The 13897-nt window shown below is 41.2% G+C and overlaps 1 protein-coding gene across 2 annotated transcripts in view; it reads left to right on the plus strand.

Annotated features, from left to right (window-relative positions):
* Positions 1-7144, plus strand: part of LOC116232797 (amphiphysin) — a 103521-nt gene extending 96377 nt beyond the window's left edge. The window contains exons 17-20 of one of the 2 annotated variants that reach the window (XM_031599407.2): positions 288-437; positions 1427-1684; positions 3290-3391; positions 5973-7144. In XM_031599407.2, coding sequence (XP_031455267.1) covers positions 288-437; positions 1427-1684; positions 3290-3391; positions 5973-6080 — 618 coding nt within the window. In that variant the 3' untranslated portion in view covers positions 6081-7144. The remainder of the gene's footprint in view (positions 1-287; positions 438-1426; positions 1685-3289; positions 3392-5972) is intronic. The other variant, XM_031599409.2, reaches the window with a different exon arrangement.
* The last annotated feature ends 6753 nt before the right edge of the window (positions 7145-13897 follow it).

Genomic DNA, 13897 nt, shown 5'->3' on the forward strand with positions numbered 1-13897 from the left:
CTACACCAGCAATACCCATCTGAAACTCTACTACATGTTCACAGGAAGTAAATGTCCCTCTCCTGCCTGTTAATCAGCTTTGTTGTCCAAGCCTACCCATGTGTTCCCTACATGGTGCTTCAGGCATAGGATGGCAGCCTCTGTGCTGCTTTCCCCCTTGGGTCAGGAGAAACCCCAATGAAACAAAGCCAGGGGCTGGCAGCACCTAAGGAGATCACAGAGCACAGGATATCTCCAGCTGATATTCACAGCTCATGTCCTGAAAAGTTTTTCCTTTTGTTCTGTAGGTGGTGAGTGCTGCAGATGGGGCAGTGACAGTGGAGGACAGCGTGGTGGTGGCAGCAGGAGCTGGTGAGGGTGCTGCTCCCACTGAACAGGAGGCTGCTGCTGAAGGTGACAAACCTCAGGGAGAAGAAAAGGAGGTTGATGTTTCTCAGGTACCTCATGTTGTTGTGTGGGGGAGCATTAGAGGAGTCCAGTCAGATCCAGCAGTTCCCAGCACAGGCAAGGCTGATGCAGCTCCGTACCCCAGGGTCTAACAAGCAGTGAGGATGAGCATGTATTCTCAGTTAATGCACACACAGAGCACACATAGACATGATATTTGTACATACACAGACAGCCATGGAAATCATAGACGGACACACGGGGTACTCGCACAAACACAGGCATTACCAGCAGCCTCATCACGTTCTCCTCTCTGGCTGAGCAGGGTAGAGATCTACTAGTGACAATATATATATTCTTATATACATGCTGATGTCACTCAAGTCCACTCACCTGAGTGTCTCCAGTGGCTGGACCTGGATCTCTCATGTGGCTGGCAGATGGGCACACGGGCCCTCCAATCCATGACCTGCCCCTAGTACATACATGGGCAAGAACAATAGACAGCCCTCACCCTGGAGATGAGTTAGCAAACAATTTAATGAGAAGATAGGACAGACCACACTCATCAGGTGCAGGACATGGCCAGATAATCACTTGAACTATCCTCTACTTACATGCAACCAGTCCATTTATCCTTATCTATGCCTTTGTTGTCCCACACTTGTTCCTCCCCAAATTGCCTCAATCCACCCACTGCTTTTGGTTTCTCCCTTAAACATCCCATATTAAGTCTTGTACAATAACGTGTCCCATGGCTCTTGGCAACAACCTCCCTCAGTCCTGAAAGTGCTGTAGGGCATGATGGATTTCACACCTGGACACTGGGACAGCTCTGAAAGAGGTCCAGGTCACTTCTGCTTTCACACCTTGTGTTCCTCTAAGCTCTTAGAACTTTTACTTTTCTGCACAATTATTGTTCTCTGTCTTGATATAAGAATCCCACCTTCAGCAGAAGTAAAGAAACGTGTTTTTCAACTTGAAATAAAGTACTAAATGCTCTTGTGGTGCTTTTGTTGTATTTTATTTCTTTTCCTAGGAAAAAGTCAGCAGCATCCCTTCAGTAGTAATAGAGCCAGCATCGAACAACGAAGGGGAAGGAGAAGAACATGATGTCATCGTGAATGAGTCCAAAGATGCTGCAGCAGAGGTGGGCACTCAGGGCTCTGACATTGAAACTTCCCAAGTTGGAAGTGAGCAGAAACCCACTGAAGAAATCCAGACTGCACCTTCTCAAGATCAGCCTGCATCAGCAGGAGACACAGCTTCTGACATGCCACCGGGCTTTCTCTTTAAGGTCTGCTTGTTTGGGCTTTTTTAGACATCTTTTCAGATCTAGCTTCTGTGAATGTGTCTGAAAATAGAGTCATTATGATGGTTTCTTGAGGCCAAAGGATGCCTAGTTTCACATCATACACTCACCCAACCTTTGGTTGTGTTTTTTCTCCATACATGAATTTTGAGGAATATGTTTTCTGCACTTGGATTTTGTTGGTTATATCCCGTTGTAGCTGTAAGAATCCTTAAAGTTCTCCTTTCATCTCACCAAATCAGTACTGACAGTGAATCTTTTAAGTAAAATTCCATTGCCAGCGATTTAGTCAGCACTATTGTACGATTGTTTGCTAACAATATCAAAAAGGCATTTTTCTGGCCTGAGAGTCTGTAGAGGAAGTTCCAGCCCTATTGAAATCTATGGGACTTCAACAATTCACTGTAATGAAGTTAAAGTGTCATTTTGTGTCCTTAGTATTACTATACTTACAAACTGTTAGGGAATTCAGACAGAAAAGTTTAATGAAGCTTGAGGGAAATTCTCTCCTTGGCTGCTAAGACCCACAGAGATTCCTGGTTCACAAGGTTCTTTTCACTTCAGAATCACTGAGCAGGAGAAACGCTCCTTGAGGATAGATGAACTTTATATGCTTCCTACTTTAATTTGCATACTTCAGACTAATTAGTCCCATAGCACTCCATAAATATGCCATTCTTTCTGATCCATTTTCATTGGTCAATATTTTCAGCAAACAGTGAGAATAACATTAAGGTTAGAATGACCAGTATTGTGCAGTTTTGATGCAGACATGCTGCCACGGTTCATCTTTTGTTTTTTGTCACGCTTCCTTGAGTTGAACATAAATAAGAAGCAGCAGAATATATGACTGCCATCTGGTTCCTGATGCTGTATTTTTTCATTATTGCAGTTACCATGGAACTGTCTGTGCCTTTGAGAAAGCTAGGATAGTATCTCTCTTAAGGAGGAAGAGCTATTTAGTTAAAATGATCTGATCATGACAATGTACTAACCCCACAAATGTTTGAATAATCACCTTTTTGAAAGGGGGATGTTTTTGGCATTCCTATCTGCCAGTAAATGGGAGTTCTTTCCAGGACAAACAGGAGCTATGGTTCCCATTATTAACTTCTTTTATCTTATATTGAAACTGGTGCTGTACCTCTCACTCTGATTTCCAGAGATGTCTACACCAATAATAGTATCTAGCAGACAGCATAAGGGTCACATTTCCTGTGATTCTTTTCCAAGCTTATTAGCAAAATCCTGCCATCCCTCTCCTCAGGTCTAGTAATGATAGTGTGAAATGAAAGCAAGTTCCTTGCACGGTAGGAATAATGTAACAGGACTTGTCCAAGAGGCAGCACTTGTGGGATTCTGCAACCTTGGGAAAGGATGTCTGGTTTCTTTCAGTAGTTTCAGGAAGATTTACTAAAACTATACCTGTTTCATAAACTATAAATAGAAGCTTTGATGTGAGCATTAACAACTTGAATGTACGTATGTATGGCCATATATTTCCATAAAGAAAGAAGTGAAAAAGTATGTTTTTCTTTTTTCACAATGTCTCTGTTTTGATCATTTCTGTATATTTGGTATTTCCTTTAGGTTGAAGTTCTGCATGATTTTGAGGCAGCTAACAGTGATGAGCTTAATTTAAAACGAGGGGATATTGTACTAGTAATTCCTTCTGAGACCACAGCTGATCAGGTAACAACATGATTATTTCTTTTGTTAATGTTTCCCTTTGTCTCAGTTTTCTTCTCACTGTTTATAATTAATTTGAAATGTTGATTCAAAACGTCTTTACTGTTAGAAAACACCAACATTCTTAATTTGTCCTTTTACTTGGTTTAATTTGTGACCAAACAGCACAGTTAACTAAGCTGAAGTCCCAGGTATACACTACCAACAGGATCCAGCTTCAGTACATTTTTCTAGGGCACTTTTATGTTACTTTGTAGTGAATTTTATACAGGCTTACATACATACACAGGCTTAATACAGAAGATGATGGCTTACAAATTGTGCATCCTGTTGCTATCATTTTGTTGTAACATTGAGTCAGAACTGATTGTATGTTCCCCACGTCTTCAGAGTTCTACATGGAGATCTGGAGAAATATACATTTGCCCAGAGGGAGCACTGAGACTACACACAAACAGTTCTGTCCTGCAGCTAAATGTCACAGAGGTATTTCTACATGTTCTGTGTGCCTCTGGGAACCTGAGCCTCACACAGCAGAGCTCTTGAACTGCACCAGCAATCACTTCGTCTTTGATGCGAGGACCCAACAGTCCAATGTCACTTAAGATATTTTATTTTGTTTTAACAGCGTGTTTCAGGTTAATTTTTAAACAATTTAATTCCACACGTTATATTGAATTGCCGTCAAGTGAATTAATTTTTGACTACTTCTTTAAGAGAAGACCATCTTGTACAATTACTACGAGCCACTTTGTGGCTGTAGTGGCAGAAAGTGTTGATGAAAAGTATCCCACTGAACTAGGGGCTGGGAGGTTGGGGTCTGGATCCTACACAGTGAGATAGCCAGGTGCTCTGCTCTGAATGAAGAACATTTCTTAAAATATGCCCAGATACTGTGTAGTGCATATTTGGAGAGCCAGAGACTGTTCACTATCTAAGCTGAATTCTCTCTTAATACAAGAGACATGTAATTATTTTGGTTTTTGATTCTTTTTTATTATTATTTCTGAATAAAAGATTATTTTTATTTTCCTTTTCACTAGGACACTTCATTATTTTTGTAGGGACAGATTCTCCTATACTTACTCAAACTGTGCTGCGTCATACCTCTTGGGCTGTTCAAGTGATTTTATTGTCAGTATTTGCAGAATACTACTCTAAGGATATAAAAAGAGGTTGTCTTCAGTTATTTTTTCTTACAATGTTTTATATTAAATATATATAACCTTCACTTGGTGAATCAATTAATTACTTTTCTCTTGTGCTGTGCATCCAAATCCCATTAGCATTAATTGGAGTAAATTGTGTGCAGTGATGGAGAAAATAAAGCTTCATGTATTCATATTTCTGAGATCATTCTGCTCATATCTTTATCACTCAGTGCATATTTGCCTTTCATGTTTAACATCACCGTAAAACTTAATTTTTCTCTTTTACCAGATACTTTGTTGATTTATAGAGAGTATTTTTCTTGGTTCTTTTTTCTCCTGCAAAATTGATCTAAATCCATCATTCTGCTATACCTAGTGCTGTCAGCCTGCGTTCACTGTTCAAAGCCAACTAATCCCACCCAGTGACTTCAATTTTTTTCCATAATTATTGAGTTGAAGTTATTATCCATTAAAACTTCAGTCCTTAGTAGAATCTACTCTGTCCATAGTAGAAAACTTCAGTTCCCCCATCTCAGCTTTTCCAAAACACGAGCTTCAAAAACATGCTGCCAGTTACTCCATCTCTTTTTGTACTTTCTGTAGAACAATAATGAATCAGCATTAGAAATTCCCTGTTAATCATCACTTTACTCTGACTCCTGTTCTTAAAAGGAACAAAGCACAGAGTTAGTCATTTGTGAGATGAAAATAGGCTGATCACTGCAAAAAATACTGAATGGATTTTATTCCAGGTAAAATGGATAGCACTTAAGAGAACCCAGCATTTTCCAATAAGAAATCTTCCTTCTGATTGATTGTGCTGCTGAGGATTTGGATTGCAGTATTGCATGTCAAGATCTGGCTTAGGCTAAAGTTTCCAGGAATTTTTGAAAAAGGTAGTTGAATATCAACTGAGTTTTAGTTTCTAGAAATTATGACAGCAGAGAAAACAAGAATTGTTATTTCTTCTGACTGTCAATAGAGGAATGAGAGAAAAGAATGCTCGGAAAAAAATAATCAGATAAAAAGATTGATTTTTTTCCCCTCATCTGTGACATTCTATAATGATTCTAGCACACTGCTATGCTCTTACTATGTAAGTATCCCAATATTACTGTGAGAACTTTGAAAACATCTCCACATGCATTTGCACAAGTGCAGGTTTGCTATAATACTGGATGACTCCAGAGGCTGATTACTGATTCAGTTGGAGGTTAGGTGGGATAAAGGCCATATAATATGCTCACAGTCAGTCTCACAAAACCATGGTCTGGCAGAACAGAGAAAACAATCTGTGCAAAATCATAGTACACTATTTAACCAAATCACCACTTCTTTTAGTCATATGACTCTAAAACTTCTCCGGGCCTGGAGTATGCAGAAAGGAATGGGAGAGACCTGAAACTGAAGATGCTCTGTCTTTTTTCTTTCAGGAGGCTGGCTGGTTGACAGGCATTAAGGAATCTGAGTGGCTTCAGTACAGAGATGCAAATAGTTATAAAGGACTTTTCCCAGAGAACTTCACACGCCATCTGGAATAGTTCTTCTCTCAGGCACACGAATGTGGTATGAAGCTCAGTCAGTAGGTTTTTAACCTCTTTGAAACACAGGAGCCCACTTTTTTGTAGTTCAGGCTGCTAATGGTTTACAGATTGGTGCCAGACAAAGCTTGCTGAAGCATATCAAAATGAGCATGAGTGCAAACAGTTAAGCTAGCAATTTCTGAAGCAGTGCGTGAAAAAAAAAATCAAATAAAAACAGAAATGTCCTTATTTGTTCACATGTACGTGGCAACAGGTTTGTTTGTGCTTTGTCAGAGCTATGGTGATCCTGTATTTGGTCCTTTCCCATGAAATCCAAAATTAGCCTCCTTGATACCAAAACCTTAACTTCTCTGCACTAAGTGTATTGTATTGAGTTGCACTGCAGAAAATTTAATTAGTAATCCTGTAGTAATGAGGTCAAACTATTATAAGTTTCATGTGTTTAAAAGATATAATTAACTGCTGCAACGTTTTTCAGTGTTACTTTTGGACATGCATAATATATATACACAGGAACTTGAATGTGTATATATAAGTGCATATGGGTATATATGCATTTTAACAATTTCATTGTAGTTCTTTGACTGTGTAGTGTCATCAGTACATGCATTGCTCTCTCACTGTCTGGCATTACAGGAAACAGTTTTGTTCCAAAGCAAAACTAGCTGCTCCATTGCCAAAACATTGAACAGTATCCGTGTTAGTAATGTGAAATTTTCATTCTGAGATGATGAATAACATCATTTTCAAAGCTGCTAAACTTTTGAGAAGGCATGGCTCAGTTTCCTCTTCCAGCTGCAGTAGTTACAGTGAGATAATCTGGAAGGGGAACTGTTATGATGCTCATCTATACTTTTTTATTTAATTGGCTGAATAAAAAAAAAAAAAAACACAACAAAATTAATCTCTGAGAAATAAACTTAATATATTTTCACAATAAGTATTTATGCAGCATACCTTCACAAATCCTTTTAAATTAAGATATGTAATGTATCCTGTATCAAAAAGTCATCTGTAACTTATGTTTTCCAGTGCTGTGTCATTAAAAATAAACCTTTGATCCAAAGACGTTTAATCTGTGATGCTTTTGAAGTTTTGTTACAATGAATTTCACGTGGTTCATGTGTTCTATTAGGGAATGTAATTTTAATTTAATAACTCTTTTTCCAAAGAAGCACAGCGCAACTGGTGCACCATCTAAACTCTTGCTTTCAACCTCAGGATTCCAACAGGTCTGATTCCCAGCTCAGCACATCTCCTGACTGCTCCTCCTGGAAATGGGCTCTGGCCACCAGCAGCAACAAGGGAACTTGTCTGTGCCCAACTGTCACTCAGACTGCTACCTCTTATTCGTTTCTTGCTTGTCCATTTATCTTGTGTGAAAAGAAAACTCTCTGTCAGACTGCTCTGTTCTGTTTGCTGATGCATGGAAGCTACAAATATTTAGGAACACCCACATTTTCCTAGCAGTTCAGTTATTTTTTGTGATATTTTGGTCGTAAGCTTTTTTTGTGTGTGTGTATAAGTTCTTTCTACTCTAATTTGTCAGACTTCAGTTGAAGAAATAGAATTTCATTGTTCCTCTGAAAGAGAAGGGAAGTTGCTTTCTTGGTATCTACTGAATTCAGTAGCTTTCAAAAGGAACTTTGATGGTAGCTGTATTTTGTGGAGAAGTGGAGTAGCTCGACTGGGTAGCTGGGATTTTGGCTTTAAAATGTTACAGTGAGCAACTGGAGTCTTGGGATGTCGTGGAAAGCTCTTTGGTTTTCTTTTCAAACCTTTAACAGGCTTGGAAATTGATAGTGATCCAGCACCAACAGTTTCTCCATTTTCATTTGTTTTTGATATTACAGTAAATTCCAGACTCCCGTGCACTGGGTTGTTGTAATGTCCTGTTAAACCTCATCTATGGTGCAACTCTGATAACCTCCAGGCCACAGTTTCCTGCTTACCTAGATCTCAACATTTGCTTTTCAGCAATAGCTGTTCTGCAGATCACTGCAGATGACCCACAAGGGAGCCTCCATTTCCCTGTGCAGTCTGTGTTGTCACTTCTCAGACAGTCAAGCAGGACCATCGTTACAGCCATATTGCTAAAGAAGCAAGGAATGGTGTGAGATCCCCAGGAAATCTCTTTACCCAGTGATGTCTGTGTGCAGTTATCTTTGTGCCCTCTTCTTGCTAGAAGTACCCAAGTCAAATTTAACACTCTTGACCTTGCTACTCCTAAAACCTTGGTATAGGTGTATGTGCCAAATTCACTGACAGGGGGTTTGAGGTACACATGTGATGTGTACTTGGATGGGAAAGGTGCCTAATCTACAGCAAAGAATTGTCATGCCTTCCTCTGAAATGCTCTTCAGCAATACTTCTTACTCCTGTTCTGTGTTTCTAAAAATCTCCTCAGCATAAAGAAAAATATAATTTCAAGAACCATCTAATGTCTGCCTCTCGCTGCAAGCACTGTCATGATTTGCTGAAAGTACAAAGATGTACAGATAATGTCCAAGCAGCCATGCTATTGCACATGATGCATGTGTGATTGATGTGCTGCAGGTTCCCGTGGACACGACACCGTGCTGGCATGAAGTACATCTTGCATCTCACATCCACACCTCAGATCCACAAAGCAAATAGGCTTCTTGTGGGAAGGATGAGGAGAATTATTAATGTTATCCTTAAAAGTCCTTGCAAAAATTCGTATAACAAGATGATAGATGCAAAAGGAAGGATGTTGATAGACTAGCCAAAATATTATTTGTCCTAATTTTCCCTCTGAAATATGGAGCTGGTGAATAGAAGGATTTATCATTTGGAATTTAGAGCTGTTTCTCAGATTTGATTTCTTCTTACTCGTGTTTCATAAGACAATCATACTTCTCTCTCAGACACATTTATTTCTGCAGCTCCTGAGATGCATGGTATAAAATAAATGTATTTCTTGGTGATTTATATAAGCTTATTCATGGGCAAGCAAGGGAAATTTTTCTATTTTATTCTTTTGTTTGTTTGTTTGTTTGTTTTTTCTGTTGCATTCAAGTGATACCCTCCTCTCCAGACCTGTATTAGCCCAGAACTATTTCCCACTCTTGCATTTCTCTGTTTAACACACTATATTGGACTTGGTGAATTACCAAATGTTATGCTTTCCAGGTGATTGTAAAGCAATAGCCCATTGTGTCTTGATTTCTCTAGAGATTTATTTATGCCTAGGACAGCACACACTGCTGACATACAGCAGCTATCATTTCTATTTCTACACTGAATGAACACTCAGAATATTTAGGGCCCCGATGTCCTGTTCCTGTGGGTTGTGGACGGTGTGGCCTTGGAAGTAAGACAGAGTGACTGAAATGGAGGAGTGTTTCATGAGAGTGAGCTGATAAATTGTGTATTTGCAGCTTGTCTATCCAGTTTACAGCCTTTCATGAATAATGGCAAGTGTGCAAGATGAATGGCACTTTTGTCCCATTCCTCCTTTTCCTCCTCCTCTCCCTCCCCCTGCCCCTTGTTCCATCCCTCCCCTGTCTCCCACCTGGGTGCATCTGTCCCTGCCACCAGGAGAGAAAGTGTGCTGTGGGTACCATTTTGCTCGAACTGCGTGGGACTTGTTTGCACGGTGCTCTGGTTACTGATGCCCTAGCACCAGGAAAACACAAAGTAAACCACAGTCTCATTAAGCTCATGCTTAATGAACGTCTTTAAGTATCTTTCTGACTCGAGGGAAAAAGGCATTGAACAATGTTGCTATGGTGGGTAAGGTAAGTGGATGAGGTGGTGGGTGTAGGTGCAGTTTGCAAGAGTGGGCAGGCAGAGCACAAGCACTGTACAAAAGCTCAAACAGGATTTTATTGTTAGTTTGCAAAACAGATGTAAAAGATCTTTTTTATTTGAAACAATACGTCACAGGTGATGACTCACCATTTGATAAGCCAATTCCTGTCTACGAAAAGTAGTTAGCCCAGTTAATTAAGGTCACATTTCTTAAAGCAGTGCAAAAGAGCATGGAGATGTTTTTCTGTCTGCTGTAATGAGCAGAGCCGGCTCTGATGTGTTCTCTGGCAGCAGAAAGTTTGCTGCAGATCGGATTCCATGGGGCTGAGAGCCAGCTGCTTTGTGAGAGTAAAGGTTTGTCACTATTCAGGGGGAGGAATTTGAGGTAATGTGATCTTAGTCCATGTATAGAATCAGAGAATACAAAGTGGGGTGTGGTTTTAAACTGAGCATCTCCCCAAATGTATAGATACACGATAAGATAGCCACTTTTCAAGCATTCCTCTCTCATATCTCCACCCACTGATTTCAGCTCTGATGCTGTCTTTGCATGTAGCTGCCTCCAGCAACATTTCAAACACACCTGTGTTACTCTTGTGTGGACGTCTTCACTCTGATCCATCAGCATCACATGGGGAAAACCACAGCACTTTCCAAACACCTCCTCCTGTAAATCGACAGGAAGACTTCATAATTAACATTATTCTAGCAAAGCTGAAATCAATCAAAGCTGAAAGGGAACTGTGCTTCGTAGCACAGTGTGCTTAGTAGCAGTTAACAGAAACTTTGCTGAAAGAAAACGCTTAGAAAATAGTGGAAGTACCACTCCATGTACAGACAGGACTTCTGCCCAGCCACAGACAATAAATGCAACGCAGAGAAGAGCAAAGCAGCATGTAGCCATTGGAAATATGGTCTGCAGGAGTCAGAGACTCACATGTGCCAAAGAGCATCGGCCTCCTCCACCCTGGTGGGTGTGTGCTGAAGTACCATTGTGCAAGGCCACCATCTGCCATGCACTCGAGCAAGGCATGCATCTACACTGCTGGGCACTGCTGGTCCTAATAGCCCAGGGTTCAAAGGTTCTCCATGAGCTGTCAGAAAAGTAGGCACAACTTGAAGCTGGGTGGCTCTTCTGGAATAAAGCACTGCCCCTTTGTAGCTAATAACAAGCACAAAAGTCCTGGGTATATCCCAAGCATGGCTTTAGACCAGAAAACAAACTGGAGTCTCTCCCTTTTGGTGCTGCTGTGGCACTCAGTTTGCTGTGGCACAGGCTAACCATAGGTGTCTAATTGTGCCTGTGTGGTTGGTAGGTGGACTGTTCCTAACACACCACGTAACAGGACATCAAAACCCCAGAACAGTGTCTTTGTAAGTTTAGATTATTAAATTTCCAAGATACATGCTTCAGAGGAGGAGGTGAGCGTTTTTCAGACTTCCTGTACTGTGTGCATTTCAGGACAGATTCTATATACAAGTTTTGTTTGTTTCTTTTCTTTAATTTAAACATGTTGAGCTGCAATGGAAGGAAGCTGTGTATCAGTGAGTGAAAAAAAAAGAAAGAAAGAAAGAAAGAAAGAAAAACAAAACAGGAAACCATCACAACCATGTAATCTTGAAGAATGATCTGTGTGTCAAGGTAACATTGCTGAATGTGAAGGTGATACAAAATTCTCTCACTGGCCAAAATCAGACAGACCCCAGACCTGAGAAAATGCTGTGACCCCACAGGTCTGGTAGAGAAATAACTGAAAGTAGAAACTGCCTGTAGTCATTCACAGGGATTCAGAACACTTAAAATAAAGTCTATGTGTGATAAACGTTTTACTGGAGAAGCTATTAAAAATTCTGAGTCTTTGAGTATCTCCTGGTGCAGGAGTGAACATCATACTCCCGTCCATTTAGAAAAGTACTCTTCAAAATAAAAGGGATTGGTGCACTATTGTTCTGCTTGAAAATGTCAGCATGCTATGGGAATTCTCAGCATCCGCCCGCACTCATTACACAGCTGCTCAAAAAGTTTACTCCTTTTCTCCCAGCAGAGGGTGGTAGAGACTAGAATTTGTATTTAAGGGATTGGAGATACCACTTGATTCAGCCTTCAGATACGATTTTTTTTTTTGCAATGACCTCTTAGCATCTAAAGTTGGCTCACAGCTACAGACACACAGGGCAAATGAAATGAGTCTTACATACAGTTACAGTTGTAACTGGCTACTTCAGCATGCTGGCAAATGAAGATAGAGCAGCACATTGCCGAGCTGTTCTCTCATTGCTGCAACACATCTTTGTGTTTCACGCATGTTAAAACTTACAATATAGATCAAACTGGAGCAGCTGCTCATGGGAAATCTGCACCATGTAATGAGATATTTGGCTGATTCAATTCAAAAAGACAATGTTGAGTTAAGAGAAGAAAGTAATTTTCTATGCTGCCTCTGCTTAAAGCAACTTGATAGTTCATCTGTGTTTAAATAAACAGCTAAATTACTAAAAATGAGAAGATTTGAAAACCTTTAAGTGGTCTCATGTTCTAGCTCCTTGGCACTACTTTGATCCTATCAAGCCAACATCCCTCACAATTTTCTTACATATCTATTCCTGTGGGCAACCTGGACTAGTATTAGATATGGAGGCTGGTGGCAGGGGGGTTGGAACTTGGTGATCCTCAAGGTCCTTTCCAACTCAAGCCATTCTATGATTCTGTGATCCTCTGCCTCCATCTCTCTCAGTTCACTTACCTGTGCTTAGCTCAGGTTTCACTGGGATAAGTGTTGTTCCTCTGCATTTGCAGTACCTTGGTATTTCATTTCAGCTAAAACACCAGAACTAAATGAACGTTAGCAGTCTTTTCATGCTGAGTGCCCATAGCCAACAAGCCAGTTCCTTTAGGGGACTGTGCTCAGTTGCTGCCCTTGGCTCTTGAGACTCCAAAAATCCTGCCCCTTTCCTCTTAAGCAAAGTCCTCAAAACTCAGCCCTGGCTGAGTTCATGATCTTGAGGGATGTGGGTCTGGCAAAGAGTGGTGTCAGGACCCTGAACTTTGGAAGAGTGAACTTTAAGTTGTTCAATGGACTGCTGGCCACTGGGATGCTGTCTTTAAAGACAAAGATGTTGAGGAGAGCTGGTTACTCTTCAAGGTTGCCTTCCTGAGAGCACAAGATCCCCCAGTACAAGAAAGACAGAGACCTGTTGGAGAGGCTCCAGAGGAGAGCCACAAAGATGATCAGGGGACTGGAGCACCTTCCCTATGTAGACAGGCTGAGGGAGAAAAGAAGGCTGCGGGGTGACCTCATTGCAGCCTTCCAGTACCTAAAGGGAGCCTACAAACAGGAGGGGAATCAACTCTTTGAAAGGGTAGATAACTGCAGGACAAGGGGAAATGGTTTTAAGTTGAGGGAGGGAAGGTTTAGGTTGGACGTCAGGGGGAAGTTCTTTGCAGAGAGAGTGGTGAGGTGCTGGAACAGCTGCCCAGAGAGGCTGTGGATGCACCATCCATCCCTGGAGGTGTTCAAGGCCAGGTTGGATGGGGCCCTGGGCAGCCTGGTCTAGCATTAAATGGAGAGGTTTTGGTGGCCCTGCATGTGGCAGGAGGGTTGGAGGTTCATGATCCTTGAGGTCACTTCCAACCCTGGCCATTCTGTGATTCTGTGGTTCTGTGAAAACAGAAAAGGAGGTAAAGAGTGGGTGTGGGGATGTGCTTATGTAGGTTTCATGTACTCCACAGGTTTCATGCCATGATGACATGGTATGTCACGTTCCCCTCTCCGCACTTGTATGTACCTCTGCGTCCCCTTTCTCTCACTGTCAAAACCTGAAACTTTCAAAGAGGTCTGAAGCATCAACAGCTGGTAAATCACCTATTTGTATCAGAGGCCTTTGGAGCCTGTCTCCTCTTGCTCTTTCAGTCCCAGAGTACGTATTGCTGGGAGCACTGCTTCTGTCTCCTGAGGAGCAGCCGCAGCAGAGGCACATCAGGCTTCCAGACCCAGCAGGCACTGATGTCTGAGCACAGGGGCATGTCTCTAGCTGCTGTC

This window comes from Phasianus colchicus, chromosome 6 (assembly GCF_987193195.1).
Source record: "Phasianus colchicus chromosome 6, bPhaCol1.hap1.1, whole genome shotgun sequence".
NCBI classification, from domain to species: Eukaryota; Metazoa; Chordata; class Aves; order Galliformes; family Phasianidae; genus Phasianus; species Phasianus colchicus.